The sequence below is a fragment of the Hyaena hyaena genome, unplaced genomic scaffold (genome assembly GCF_003009895.1).
Source record: "Hyaena hyaena isolate Hyena2069 unplaced genomic scaffold, ASM300989v1 scaffold_76, whole genome shotgun sequence".
Classification (NCBI taxonomy): Eukaryota; Metazoa; Chordata; class Mammalia; order Carnivora; family Hyaenidae; genus Hyaena; species Hyaena hyaena.
Window position 1 is genome coordinate 1,030,127 of NW_024080709.1, and position 14,245 is coordinate 1,044,371.

A 14,245-nucleotide genomic window follows, 5' to 3' on the forward strand; every position below is an offset into this window, starting at 1 on the left:
ATGAACTACTCCATTAGAAGCAGCAGCATTAGGGTGCAGTTTTTAGTGAAGTTTGCTGAAACTTCCTGAGAAACCCATGGCATTTTTAGACCCACTGGCTTTGAGGTTAGACAAACTGAGTAAGTTGGAAAGTCTGGATCAAGTTTTCTCACACCTGCCTTCAAGACTGCTGATAAAGATTTATTTGAAAGCACCGATTTTTAAAAATATAACATCGGTGTGAAATTTGGGGCAACCATTTTCCTTGGAAATCTATGGAATAAAGTTTTTCCTTCCAGAGGAAGAAAATTTGTTCATTTTCTTAGAAAAGAAACTTCACTCAACATATTTATTTTTTATTTTTTGGTGTTGATTTGATTTTTAAGAAAGAGAGACTGAGCATGAGCAGAGGAGCGGCAGAGAGAGGGGGAGACACAGAGCCCAAAGCAGGCTCCAGGCTCTGAGTTGTCAGCAAAGAGTCCGACGCGGGGCCTGAACCCACAAACCATGAGATCATGACCTGAGCCAGAGTTGGTACTTAACCAACTGAGCCACCCAGGTGCCCCTCAATATATTTCTTTAAGAAGCCAGATGCTGTGTATATTTCCTAAGTCTAGAATACAGGTATGGAGTACTTCTGTCAACTGAATATGCTCAAAACTAGAACACATTAACTAAACAGTGCTTAACTTCAAAATTACAATAGTAGTATGGGGCACCTGGGTGGCTCAGTTGGTTAAGCATCCAACTTCAGCTCAGGTCATGATCTCGTGATCCATGAGTTTGAGCCCCGCATCCGGCTCTGGCCTGATGGCACAGGGCCTGGAGCCTGCTTAGGATTCTTTGTCTCCCTCTCTTCCCACCCCTTCCCCCACTCAAGCTCTGTCTCTCTCTGTCTCTCAAAAATAAGTAAACGTTGTGAAATTTTTTTTCAAAATTACAATAGAAGACATCCGTGAAATACATTTCTATACAGGACACACCAATCACATTCTATTTTTTTTTTTTTTTGATGGCATAAAATGTACTTACAGAACTTAGCATCAGGGTAACAAGAAATTATTTTATAAAGTATTTCCAGAAAAAAAAATCCAGTTATTCAGTCTTCTCCTTGATTGAGCTCCATGTAAACACAAATTTACTTATCTAAGGACTATTTTTGGTATAAAACTTCAACTGAGCCAGAGTGTTTAGGAGACAACCTGAGATTTTAGAAGCAAAATGGATTCTTTAAATCAACTGGCATTAAAATATTAGAATAGAAATAGTAATAATTGCAAAATGCCATGATGACACTGTTACCAGTAGTAACCAAGGTATTAGAGACCTGAACACAGAAGAGAAGTGATACTTTCAGACTAGCATGGGGGAAAAAAGGTTTGAATAAAATGTAAAGTACTCATTGAGAATTAAACAGTTGGGTCTGTGCAATAGTAATTCTCCAAAATGGAGCACATAGCTGATCAGTAGACTCTTATCTGCAAGCAAGCCACTGCATTAAAAAAAAAAGTCACTGTCAAGAAGTCCTTGGCTTCTCATTTCTCGGGGGGCCTTTCAACTGCACTGGCCTCCTTTACATGAAGGAAGGTGAAAGCGGACTTGAACGTGCCATCGCCGCTCTGTTGTGAAAAGCAAAGGAAGGTGGCCCACAGAAAACCACAAAGTCCGGTGTAAGCCGTCCTCCAGTGAGTAGGAACCAGGCTGAAGTTGGTCAGCTGTAACAGAAAGCAAGAGTACGCTTGGGCTCTGCACAAACCACAGCCAGGAATTAGCATTCTGAGTCATGTGAAACTCACCTGCACGAAGGGCCAGTACATCAGACCACTCTGGAATAAAGAAAACTTTATTAGAATGTGTTTTAATCACACAGGCACACACACGCACCATCCCACAGCTCATGCTATGAAAGATTAAGAAATACCAGGCAGATAGAATGTGGAGGTGATATTATGTTTCAGACTAAGCTGATTAAATCAGACTACTTAAAGTCTCTCCAGCAGAAGAGGGTAAGAGCTGTGCAAAGAGTTTTTAGGTACGAGATGTTTATATTAGTCCTATTCACAGACCCAGAATGAGAAGACTACCAGAATCAGTACCATTTATCTTAGACAGCCGCTTTCCAAATAATAGCATATATATATACATATATATATATGTATGTATGTTGTGGTTTTCCTGTTAGCCCAAGCAAATGCTATAGGAATATGTGTGTGTGTGTGTGTGTGTGTGTGTGTGTGTAGTGTAGAGAGCACTAGTGGAGAAGAGGGGCAGAGAGAGAGGGAGAGAAAGAGAGTATCATAAGCAGGCACGACACCTAGGGCGGAGCCAACATGGGTCTCCAACCCCCAATCCTGAAATCATGGCCTGAGCCGAAGTCAAGAGTTGGACGCTAAATGACTGAGCCACCCAGATGCCCCAGGAATATATTTATAAAAGGAGCATCAGTAAAGTTTTAGATTTTTCATTCTTCATGGAATGATTTGTCAGTAACATAGTCTACTCTGTCACACACTGAGAGCCAGAGGGGACTCTAATTTTACCTAAAACATTTGATTATTTTTATGTAAAAAGATTGAAGGCAAATAATATATTCTACCATTTCTTGCTATAGAATAAGTTTATCTGACATTCTTGTGATTTAAAAAATGCCCCCCAAAAGGAAACGCTTTGTTGTGGGGTTTTTTGTTGCTTTTTAAGGGGAGGAGCAGAACTGTATTCTTCAGGAATCTAAGTGTTGAGGGGCGCCTGGGTGGCTAAGTCACTTAAGCATCCGGCTTCAGCTCAGGTCACAATCTCATGGCTAATGAGTTAACCCCCACCCCCACCCCTGCATTGGGCTCTGTGCTGACAGCTCAGAGCCTGGACCCTGCTTCAGATTCTGTGTCTCCATCTCTCTCTCTCTCTCTCTTTCTCTTCTCTCTCTCTCTCTCTCTGCCCCTCCCCCACTCGTGCTCTGCCTGTCTCTCAAAAAAAAAAATTTAAAAATAGATATCAGTGCTCGCTTCGGCAGCACATATACTAAAATTGGAACGATACAGAGAAGATTAGCATGGCCCCTGTGCAAGGATGACACGTAAATTCGTGAAGCGTTCCATAATTTTGGAAACTAACAATAGAACTCCCCTATGACCCAGCAATAGCACTGCTAGGAATCTACCCAAGGGATACAGGAGTGCTGATACATAGGAGCACATGTACCCCAATGTTCATAGCAGCACTCTCAACAATAGCCAAAACATGGAAAGAGCCTAAGTGTCCATCAACGGACGACTGGATCAAGAAGATGTGGTTTATCTATACCATGGAATACTACATGGCAATGAGAAACAATGAAATCTGGCCATGTGTAGCAACATGGATGGACCTTGAGGGTGTTATGCTGAGCGAAATAAGTCAGGCAGAGAAGGACAAATATCATATGTTTGCACGTATAGGAGGATTAGGAGGAACTTGACGGAGGAACAAGGGGGAGAAGAAGGGGGAAATGGTGGGGGAGAGGGAGAGAGGCAAACCATGAGAGACTCTTGAATGCTGAGAACAAACTGAGGACAGATGGGTGAGGAGGGGGAGGGGGAGATGGGCATGGAGGAGGGCACTTGTGGGGATGAGCACTGGGTGTTATATGGAAACCAATGTGACAATAAACTATTTGTAAAAAAAAATAGATATCAGTGTTGCAATAGACAAAAGAAAGCAGAGGAAATTTTCCTAATTAAAGGAAACTAAAGAGACAGGACAACTGAATGCACTACCTGACCCTAGACTGTATCCTATACCTTTTAAAAGGAAAAGAAATGCTATAAAGACCCTTAGATAGTGAATTGACAAACACAGCATAAAGTTGGTGGATGAGATAAAGGGATTATTAGTGTTGTTAAATGTATTGAAGTTGCTAACTCTGCGTGGTTATATAAAAGAGCATATTTATTCTTAGAAAGTAGATACTTTAGTATCTAGGGGTAATGGTAATTCTGTGTGTAAATTACCCTCAAATTATTCAGAGAAACAGATAGAAAGATCAATGGATAGATGGATAGGGCCAGGAAATAATAAAACAAATGGGTAAAATGTTAACTATAGGTGAACATGGGTAAAAGGTATTCTTTGAACTATTCTTGTTATTTTTATGTCAGCTTGAAATCATTTCCAAGTTAAAGTTTTAAAAGCCTATAAAGATGGGGGGCACCTGGGTGGCTTAGTCAGTTACGCTTCCAACTTTCGCTCAGGTCATGATCTCACAATTTGTGAGTTTGAGCCCCACATTGGGCTCTGTGCTGACAGCTTGGAGCCTGGAGCCTGTTTCAGATCCTGTGCCTCCCTCTCTCTGCCCCTCCCCTGCTCACTCTCTCTGTCTCTCTGTCTCTGTCTCTCTCTCAAAAATAAATAAACAGGGGCGCCTGGGTGGCTTAGTCGGTTAAGCGTCCGACTTTCGCTTAGGTCATGATCTCACGGTTCGTGGGTTCGAGCCCCGCGTCGGGCTCTGTGCTGACTGCCAGCTCAGAGCCTGGAGCCTGTTTCAGAGTCTGTGTCTCCCTCTCTCTCTGACCCTCCCCTGTTCACGCTGTCTCTCTCTATCCTAGAAATAAAAAAAAAAATAATAATAATAATAATAAAAAAAATAAATAAACATAAATTTTTTTTTAAAAATAAAAACCTATAAAAGAGAAGAATGTAATATGAGATATTTCTAAGAGGGAATATACCTGAGCTGCCATATTGCAGCTGGTGAAAGGAGACAGAAATATGCCATCTGTACAAAACAAGGAAACAAACCAAAAACTCAAGTACTGCCTACGTGTAGTACTTGAGGCATGTTCTTTCTCCCTTCATCCAAAGAACTTGGACTGGGCATGGAGTTGATTCCTCAGCAACAAAAAAGCAATTCTACTTTCACTCACACATCCCTTGGGCTGTAAGAAAGCCATTTGTGACAGATTCTTTTTGGATGCCTCTTGTCTTCCACGTCCTAATGCGTGTGCTCTTGGTTTCATCCATCAAGCTTGGCTTGAGAAGCTGGCTTTAACCCAATTTCTCCCATATCTAATATCCCTAGCTCTGGGCTCTCCTCTGTGCATCTGGAAATCTCCCTTTGCATATTCTAATGAGTTCAATATTTCTCAAAGTGAAGTCGTCTATCTTTTGTCTCTAATTGGCTGACTATGTGTTATGCACTATCTCAAGGGATGAGCCACCACCCACGCAGTTACTCAAGGCAGAAACCTGCGAGCCATCCGAGATATGCCCTTGCCCATTACCCTGGCCACCAATCATTCACTCAGTGTGACAAATTCTACCTCCTAAATAGCTCTCGAATCAGTCCTATTTTTTTAAAGTTTTATTTATTTATTTGGAGAGCACAAGTGGGGGAAGGGCGGGGAGAGAGGATCCCAAGCGGGCTTCGCACTGACAGCTTGGGGCTCCATCTCATGAACCGTGAGATCATGACCTGAGCCGAGGTCCAGAGTGCAAACACTTAACCGACTGCGCTGCCCAGGCGCCCCCCCCCCATTCTCTGTTTCTAATGTGACCTTGGTCACAATAGCCCTCTAACTGGTTTCTCCTGCCACTATTCCTGACATTTGGGATCCTTGGCATGGCATTCAACACCCAACAAAGGTGGCCTGTGTATCTTCGTTAAGGGAGGAGAATCTGAAATATCTGCAAATCCCTGCTTAAAGCTCCTTCTTTCCCTATTGTGCTTGCTCTTTTTTTTTTTAATGTTAGATGTAGATGCCTCCACAGGATCTATGACATAATGGGCAAACTTGTTTCTTTTCCAAAATAAAGCAGAAGAAAATCACATTTGGATTTGTGAGTCACGATGGGCTCACGATTTCTGCCCCAAGGGAAATAACAAGAGCTCTGAATACTCTTTCCCCTTAAAGGAGAAGAAACTGTCCCTGAGCATAGAAGGGGGGGGGGGGTTGGGAGGGGGCCAGGTGGTCATGTAGCTTCCATCCTTCCTATCGTCTGCCTCCACCCATCAAGTGGGCAAGGCTGATTCCGGGGCTCAGCATTACTCCATAGAAGATGCCAGAAGCAGTCCGGGCAATAGCCCGGTGTGGCTTGGTGCCGCCTCTGATAGGGAATTAGATGCATGTGAAGCCCAAGGCCAGTCTGTGTATATTCGGCAATCCTGAAAACTCAACTGAGATTAATAAAATCAAACGTGCTCTAGGCCAGAGACAGAAAGCACCCCTGACTTTGCCAGCCCTGAACGATACTGCTCAAAAAATCTTCACTGAATAAGTTAATAAATACCTGTTGGGCTGGGTTGTGTATATCTGTATTGAGCAAACAGTGCAATGGGTGACTTGCTTTGAGCCTAGAAGTAATCTTGGGAAAAATCATCCTTCACAGGGACTCAGCGAACGTACACCTGGGACACTGGCTCTGAATGGCCATGATTCCAGCAATCACTCGTGTTTTCTCTTCCCGTTACCCACTAAACTCTTTGGCTCCAAAATGCACTCAATAAACTGTAAGCATAATAAGAGTACATTTTAAAAACGGGACTTGTCGGGAGCATTGACTAAAATTCAGAGACTCTCCTTATACTCCCAATGTACAGACACCCTTACAGGTTCTTATTCATTCATCTAGCAGAACAATTCTGAGATCTCTCCATCAAAATACTGTCCCCTCGTGCCAACCAACTGGAGCCCCAACCTAAGAAGAGTTTTCTTAAAATGTACTTAATGTAACATACGAAAAGATCTGGGTTACCTCCCCGAAAGTCTGTCTTACCTTGTACGTATTCCAGAATTTCTCTTTGAGGTCCAAAAATATGTCATCCTTTTCCTGGAGAATACTCATGCCTGTTTGTAAAAACACACACCAAAAGAATTTTTGAAAGGGTCAATAGGAAGAATACCGGGTAACAATTCAAGTTTCCTATTTCAGTATGCAAAATAACGAGCGGTATCTTCTCATTCATTTACGTCCCTTCTGACCCAACAGTGAAAACAACATCCATTCTAGAACTGGGTAAATCTTTGGGCGCCGGGGTGGCTCAGTTGGTTGGGCATCCAACTCTTGATTTTGGCTCAGGTCATGATCTCACGGTTCGTGGGATGGAGCCTCAAGTCAGGTTCCAGGCTAACAGCAAGGACCTATGTGGGATTCTCTCTCCCTCTCTCTCTTTGCCTTTCCCCTGCACATCTTCTCTCTCTCTTTCTCTCTTTTTCTCTCTCTCAAAATAAATATTTTTTAAAAACAAACAAAAAATAGAACTAGGTAACTCTTTAAATGATAAATAAAACTAGATAAATCTTAAAGGAATGATAAATACAAAGTGAGACTAGCAGAGTATAAAAGTGTTAGCAGAAATATATATATATATATATATATTTTAAGAGAATTCACAGCGTTCAGATAGGATGATTGGTGACTTTTCTGCCTTCTAAACTTTCTGTTAAATGTTTAAAATTTTAAAAATATAGAGGTGCCTGGATGGCTCGGTTGGTTAAGTGTCTGACTCTTGGTTTCCCTCAGGCCATGGTCTAATGGTTCGTGAGATCAAGCCCCACGTTGGGCTCCAGGCCCTTCTGCTCGTGGGCATGCACACATGAGCTCTCCTTCTGTCTCTCAAAATAAAGCAAAACTTTAAAAATTAACTAATAAATGAATGAACAAATATTTAATTTCCTTCTTTTAAAAGAAACGGCTGCTGGACCCTGGGTGCTCTGGCTGAAGTTCCCCTCAATAGTCTCATCAGAAGTATTCCATTATCATTATTCCAATCAGAATCTGAAAGCCAGAACACCACTTGAGGCTTCCTAAAAACATTCTGAAAACTTTGCACGTTCAACAACCCTGAAAAGAAATTCAGGGAGCAAAGACAAAATCCTACTATTTTAGGAAGGAGTAAAAATACAAGTGCTTCAAAAAATTCTCCTTCAAATCTGATTAGGAGGAAGAGGAAAGAAGAGGGTTTTTTGTTTTTTGGATTTTTTTAAGCCAAATGCAAGAGATTCTTAGAACAGGATTTATGAGAATACCCTTGCATGAAAGTATTGGTAATACCCGGTTCTACTTACCCAGCACTAACTAAGCGTTAAGCACTTCTTGTGACTTATTTCATTGGACTGACCTCCCCAACAATCTGCTGAGGTTGGTACTTACAGAAGTGGAAAAACGAGCCTAGGGAGGTTAATGTTGTACCACGTCCAACCCAGGTGCAGTTTCCCAGCCGGACCCCTCCGTCATAATCCGAGCTCCCCAAGGTGGCCTCAGCACAAAGGATCATCTGACATAGGCAGTTTCCAGGTTGGAAAGGCCTGGAACAAACATCCAACCCACTCCTCCCACCTTCATTCTCACACGAGGAGAGGGAAGGAAATCGGGCCAGAAATCTAAAGAGCCAAACAAAGCAGCCAACTGGGTGGGAATCCATGTCAGGAGCCTCAGACTTGAACCCCGGGCCTCCTGGAGCCTGGTTCCTGAGGCTTCTTTCTGGTTTCGCACATAGTGACAACACTCAAGTTAGGTACGTGGTATGGGGGCGCCTGGCGGGCTTAGTCGGTTAAACGTCCAACTTTGGTTCAGGTCATGATCTTACCGCCTGTGGGTTCAAGCCCCGCGTTGGGCTCTGTGCTGACAGCTCAGAGCCTGAAACCTGCTTCAGATTCTGTGTCTCCCTCTCTCTCTGACCCTCCACCACTCACACTCTCTCTCTCAAAAATAAATAAACATTAAAAAAAAGAAAAAGAACATGGTATGGATTATGTTGTCTTTGGACAAGCCACTTAAGCTTAACCCACTTCGAATCTCAGTTCTGTCTTCTGGAACAGCAGTAATAAAGAGGATCTGCCTCACTGGGTTGTTTGAAGATCAAATGGGAATCTGGTTCCCAAAGCCCAGCCCCTAGGTCCCAAATCCTCACCACCGTTCAAGGCCAAGGCAGTAACAGGCATGAGGAACCTCCTTGCCAATGTGGCATGAAGTCACACCTTGTACTAGGCGCCCGGCAGCCCTTGCTCTCGGGCCCTCTCTCCCTGACCCCACTAACCCCATCGGCCATGTGGTAGGCGAGCCTGCAGCAGGCAACAAGGCCCTTCGTGCTTCCTGTGGGGTTTGTGAGAAAAGGAACCGAGTCTGGCTCCCCCAGGTAAGATCCACAGGTAGTGTAGATGTCTGGGTCCCACGACCCAGTTTAGAAGGCACCAACAGCCACTGAAAAGAAGACCTTCTGGGGGAGATCTGTTATCCCCAATGCCAAGGCCAAGCCCAGGACCCTTGGGTTTTTTATGGAATTCGTGCCACTGCCCCCCCCCCCGCCCCCGCCCTCACCCTCACCCTCTCTGCCTATAGAAACTACTAGGAGGACAGTAGTTTTTGGCATTCAAAGCCCTATGGAAGATTCCCAAAGTCAGGCCTTTAGGACCCAGGGTAATTTTCTGAGGAGGGGCCTCCTAGGTCTTTTCAGAGGCGTAGAGTTCTCTATGGCAGGTCCCCTCACATTTTCTGTGACTTTTTTTTTACATAGGGCTGGGACCCCCAAAGGAAAATCTTGTTACCAAAGCAGGACCAAGGCCTTGAGCATGAATTTTCTGGGGGACCCTGTTCCACCTGCCCTGTGCCCATGGTCCCCAGTCCCCTCCCATTTCTTCGGTGTGTTGGAAAAGAGTGTGGGCCAGTGGAAAGGAGGCCCGGAGCCCCAAGCACGGATTTTCCCAGGGGCAGGATCGCCCTGTCCCACAACTTAGGTTGTTGGGGTTGCTGCCGCCAAGGCCACGAGCTGTGAACTCCTCGACATTTATGCGGACCTCTGCCAGGGGGAAAAGGACCCCCATCCCTGCCTGCCTGCAGGCTCCCTGAAACCCCCAGCCACTTGACTATGCACAACCCCAGCGTCTCAACTCCAATCCCGGACCCTGGCGTCCCAGTTCTCCGCCTCTCCAGCCACCACCTCTCAACTTCTCCCTCTTAATCTCTGGTACCCAGACTTAATCAGCGCTTGAACCTCGACCTCCTTGCTCCAGTCCTGGCTCTTTCAGCCTCCAGAAATTCTGCCCCCACCCCCACCCCATGGCTCCCAGTCCGGGTCCGGCCCCAGAGCCCCTGGCGCCTGCCCCATCCCAGCCCCTAGAAGCCCCCGGCCCCCGCCTCCAGTCCCCCAATCTTGGCTCCAGGGCCCCCCACCCCCATCGGATCTCGTCCTGGCCCCAGTCCCCGCGCGGGGCCGCTCACCGGCATAGAAGGCCGAGACAGCCACGGGCCCGCCGATCGCCTGGTCGCACAGCACCTTGGCCAGCACGGCGCGCGGCGCACGGCCAGGCAGCGCGCGCTCCAGCACGCGCAGCCACACGTAGTTGAAGTTGGCGTGGAAGGTCACGGCCACGGTGGCCACGCGCCGCGTCTGCTGCCAGTCGGCCGGCCCGCCCCGTAGCCGCTGCTGGAGCGCGTCGCCGGCGGAGAAGAGCGCCGCGTAGAGCAGCACGTTCGTGGGCCACGGGTAGCGCCGCGCCGCGCGCAGCAGCGCCCGCCACCAGCCCGCCATGCCGGCGCCGGGGGCGACCGCCAGCGACCGCGGAGCCGGCCCCCCGGGCCACGCCCGCACGCCGGCCCTGCCCTCCGCGCCGCCGCCGCCACCTGCACCTGGCTTCCCAGGCGCCCCCGAGCCATTGGGCGGCCCGTGCACACCCAATCCGCGCCGTCCAATCCCGTGGCCACGAACCAGTGTGGGGCCGAGCCTTTGTAACGTGGCCGGTCCACAGAATGCACGGTCCGTTCCCACGAAACGTCCAGAATGGGCTAATGCATAGCGACCGAAAGTAGACTAGTGGGTGTCAGAGGCCGGGCGATGGAGAGGATGCGAAGTGACTGCGTGTGCGGTTCTTTGCGGGGCGACGAAAGCGCTCTGTAAGGGGTGATGGTTGTACGGAAAACCATTAAAATGGGGAATTCTGTGGTATGTGAATTATAGCTCAAAAATACGGGGGCGGGAGAAGGGATACCAAAATTCAGTTACCAAGCGGGTGGTATATGTTAAATGGTTACATGCACGGAATTCACCCTTCCAACGCCCAGAGTACACAATAGTACACTTGGGAGATAAATGCACGAGTTAAAATGTGAGGCCTTTCATGGATGGGAAGTGAGGCTGGAGGGAGGGCCCTACCGCCTTCGCTTCAGTGTGTGGACTCCCTGAATACTGCCTCACAAAACGTGCCGAGCTCCCTGGCCGTGTCCCGGAAGCAGGGGGTCAGTGATCTCACGGTTCGTGGGTTCGAGCCCCGCGTCGGGCTCTGTGCTGACTGCCAGCTCAGAGCCTGGAGCCTGTTTCAGATTCTGTGTCTCCCTCTCTCTCTGACCTTCCCCTGCTCACACTGTCTCTCTCTCAGAAATAAATAAAACATTAAAATTTTCAAAAAAAGAAGAAGAAGAGAGAGAGCAAGTGAGCACGCCAGCGGGGGAGGGGCAGAGAAAGAGAGAGAGAGAATCCCAAGCAGGCTCCGCACTGTCAGCACAGAGCCCCAGGAGGAGGTGGATGTCACCACCATGCGATCATGACCTGAGCCAGAATCAAGAATCAGATGCTTAACTGACTGAGCCACCCAGGCACATCCACCCCCTCTTCTATTTGTTTACCCTATTTTATTTCATTTTAGTTTTTTTCAAACTTTTAGCTTTTCATGTTGAAATGATTCCACACTTAGAAAAAAAGTTGCAAATTGTGGAAACTAATTTGACAATAAACTATTTGTAAAAAAGAAAAAGGAAAAGAAAAAAAGTTGCAAAAATAGTACAGAGTTCCCATATAGGCGTCACCCAAGCTTCCTGAAATACTGACGTCTTGCATAAGCACAGTACAAGGATCAAAACAAGAAAACGATCGCTGATGTAATACTATTACCTAATCTACAGACCTTATTCAAAGTATTTCCAGTCGTCCCCATGAAGTCCTTTTTCCCATCTGGCATCCAACCCCAGATCACTTTGCGTTGCGCTGAATTGTTACATATTTCGCACCTTAGTCTCCCCTCTGGGGGACTAACCTGTGAGTTTGCAGGCTTCCTCTGCTTGTCAATCCCATTGTCATGGGATGAATTGTGTCCCTCCCCAAGTTCACGTATTGGAGCCCGAAGCCCCAGTATCTCAGAATGGGACTGTTTTGGAGACAGGGTCATTAGGATGGGACCCGAGGCCAATCTGACTGGTGTCCTGATAAAAAGAGGACATTTGGACACACAAAGAGGCACCGGGATAGGCGCACACACACAGGAAAGACCGTGTGAGGACACGGTGGGAAGGAGGCGATCTGCAAGCTGGGGAGAGAGGCCTCCAGAAAACCAGCCCAGCTGAAACCGAGGCCTCAGACTTCTAGCTTCCTGAATTATGAAAGAAGAACTTCGTTTTTTAACCCACCTAGTCTGCGGTATTTTGCTCGGGCAACTCTAGCCGACTGATACGCCCATTCTCTTCAATTCTTGGGACTCTGCCAATTTCTGTGTTTTTTGACCCTTTCTATTTGCTTCAAGTCAGCAGCCAGGCATTCTTCCCCATCCCTCCCCCTCACTCTCTCTCTGTCTCTCTCATTCTGTTGCCACATAGTCTCTCCTCACTCTGACCCACCTCTCTCCCTCTTAGAAGGCCCCTTGTGATTACAGCAACCCATCTGGATAATCCAGGATAAGCCCCATGTATCAAGATCCTTAACTAATGGGTCATCTACAAGGTCCCTTTTGCCATGTCAAATAACGCGTTCACCGGCGCTGGGGACTCAGATGTGGACTTCTTTGGAGGACCAGTACTCAGCCCACTGTAACGCCACTTTATCATGCCCTCCTTCTCTGTAACCCTCCTGATCTCTTCTGACAGCAACTGACCATGTAAGCTGAAATCCAACTATCCATTTCTCCATGTGTGTAGCTTAGGACTATCTGTTTGTCCAGCACTTTTTCACTTAATGGATCACCATTCATTCACTTAATTGATCAGTATTTTTTTTAAGTTTATTCATTTATTACTCGGTGTGAGAGAGAGAGAGAGAGCAAGTGAGAGAGTGAGTACAAGTGGGCAGAGAGAGGGGGGGAAACACAGAATCTAAAGGAGGCCCCAGTCTCCGAGCTGTCAGCACAGAGCCCAACGCGGGCTCGAACCCATGAACTGCAAGATGATGATCTGAGCGGAAGTCAGACACTTAACCAACTGAGCCACACAGGTGCTCTAATTGATGATTATTCTTGAGCATTATTATGTGCCAGGCACTAAACTATGTGCTTTTGGGAAGGATTTGTATTTGCAATGGCTTTTTAAAAAATCTAATTCCTGGGGCACCTGGGTGGCTCAGTCAGTTAAGCATCCTACTCTTGATTTCGGCGCAGGTCATAATCTCACAGTTCTTGGGATCAAGTCCCATGGTGGACTCTGCGTTGACAGTGCGGAGCCTGCTTGGGATTCTCTCCCTCCCTCTCTCTCTACCCCCTCCCCACTTGCTCATTCCCTCTCTCTCAAAATAAATAAATAAACATTTTTAAAAAATTCTTTATACTTTATTTATTTTTTGAGACAGAGAGAGACAGAGCATGAGAGGGGGAGGAGCAGAGAGAGAGGGAGACACAGAACCTTAAACAGGGTCTGAGCTGCCAGCACAGAACCCGATGTGGGATTTGAACCCACGAACTGTGAGATCATGACCTGAGCCGAAGTCAGATGCTTAACAACCGACTGAGCCACCCAGGCGCCCCAAAATAAACATTTTAAAAAACCTAATTCCTGCCCAAATTAGAGGAGAGTGTGGCCTTCATTATGAAAAAAAAAGATTTCCCTCGTGATTCCTACACAACTGCCTTGAGCAAATTTGTTAGAAAAACAGAGCAAAATTGGAGACTAGAGGCAGGAAAGTGGGGTGGAGAAGGATTATAGTTGCCAGATAAAATACAGGATGCCCAGTTACCTTTAAAAGTTCAGACAAAGAATGCATAACATTTTAGTGTAAGTATGCCCCATGCAGGGGCGCCTGGGTGGCTTAGTCGGGTAAGCATACGACTTTGGCTCAGGTCGTGATCTCGCGGTTCTTGAGTTGAGCCCCGCGTCAGGCTCTGTGCTGACAGCTGGCTCAGAGCCTGGAGCCTGCTTCAGATTCTGTGTCTCCCTCTCTCTCTGACCCTTCCCTGCTCACGCTTTCTCTGTCTCTGTCTCTCTCTCTCAGAAACAAGCAAACAAAAAAAAAAAAACACGTGGCAAAGTATGCTCCATGCAATATTTAGGACATACTTATACTAAAAAGAATTTCACTGTTAATGGGGCACACTCTATTTTT

At 46.5% G+C, this 14,245-nt stretch overlaps 1 protein-coding gene and 1 non-coding gene across 2 annotated transcripts; one reads left to right on the forward strand and one right to left on the reverse strand.

The window, feature by feature from the left end:
- Positions 1-1,461: 1,461 nt before the first annotated feature.
- On the reverse strand, positions 1,462-10,483 carry MPV17L (MPV17 mitochondrial inner membrane protein like). Its single transcript, XM_039233616.1, has 4 exons — positions 10,171-10,483; positions 6,727-6,797; positions 1,776-1,805; positions 1,462-1,694 (listed from the first exon to the last, which is right to left on the reverse strand). The coding sequence occupies exons 1-4, from the start codon at positions 10,478-10,480 to the stop codon at positions 1,515-1,517; spliced, it is 591 nt and encodes a 196-aa protein (XP_039089547.1). The 5' UTR covers positions 10,481-10,483; the 3' UTR covers positions 1,462-1,514.
- Positions 2,974-3,080, forward strand: LOC120232745. The gene has a single exon (XR_005528637.1). It is a non-coding gene; the product is annotated as a U6 spliceosomal RNA (small nuclear RNA).
- Positions 10,484-14,245: the final 3,762 nt, after the last annotated feature.

Coding starts and splice junctions, on each gene's coding strand:
- MPV17L (XM_039233616.1), bottom strand. CDS start 10,480: ATGGCGGGCTGGTGGCGGGCGCTGCTGCGCGCGGCGCGGCGCTACCCG. Junction 1,806..6,726: donor AATTCTGGAATACGTACAAG/GTAAGACAGACT, acceptor TCTTTATTCCAG/AGTGGTCTGATGTACTGGCC. Junction 1,695..1,775: donor TGTACTGGCCCTTCGTGCAG/GTGAGTTTCACA, acceptor TTTCTGTTACAG/CTGACCAACTTCAGCCTGGT.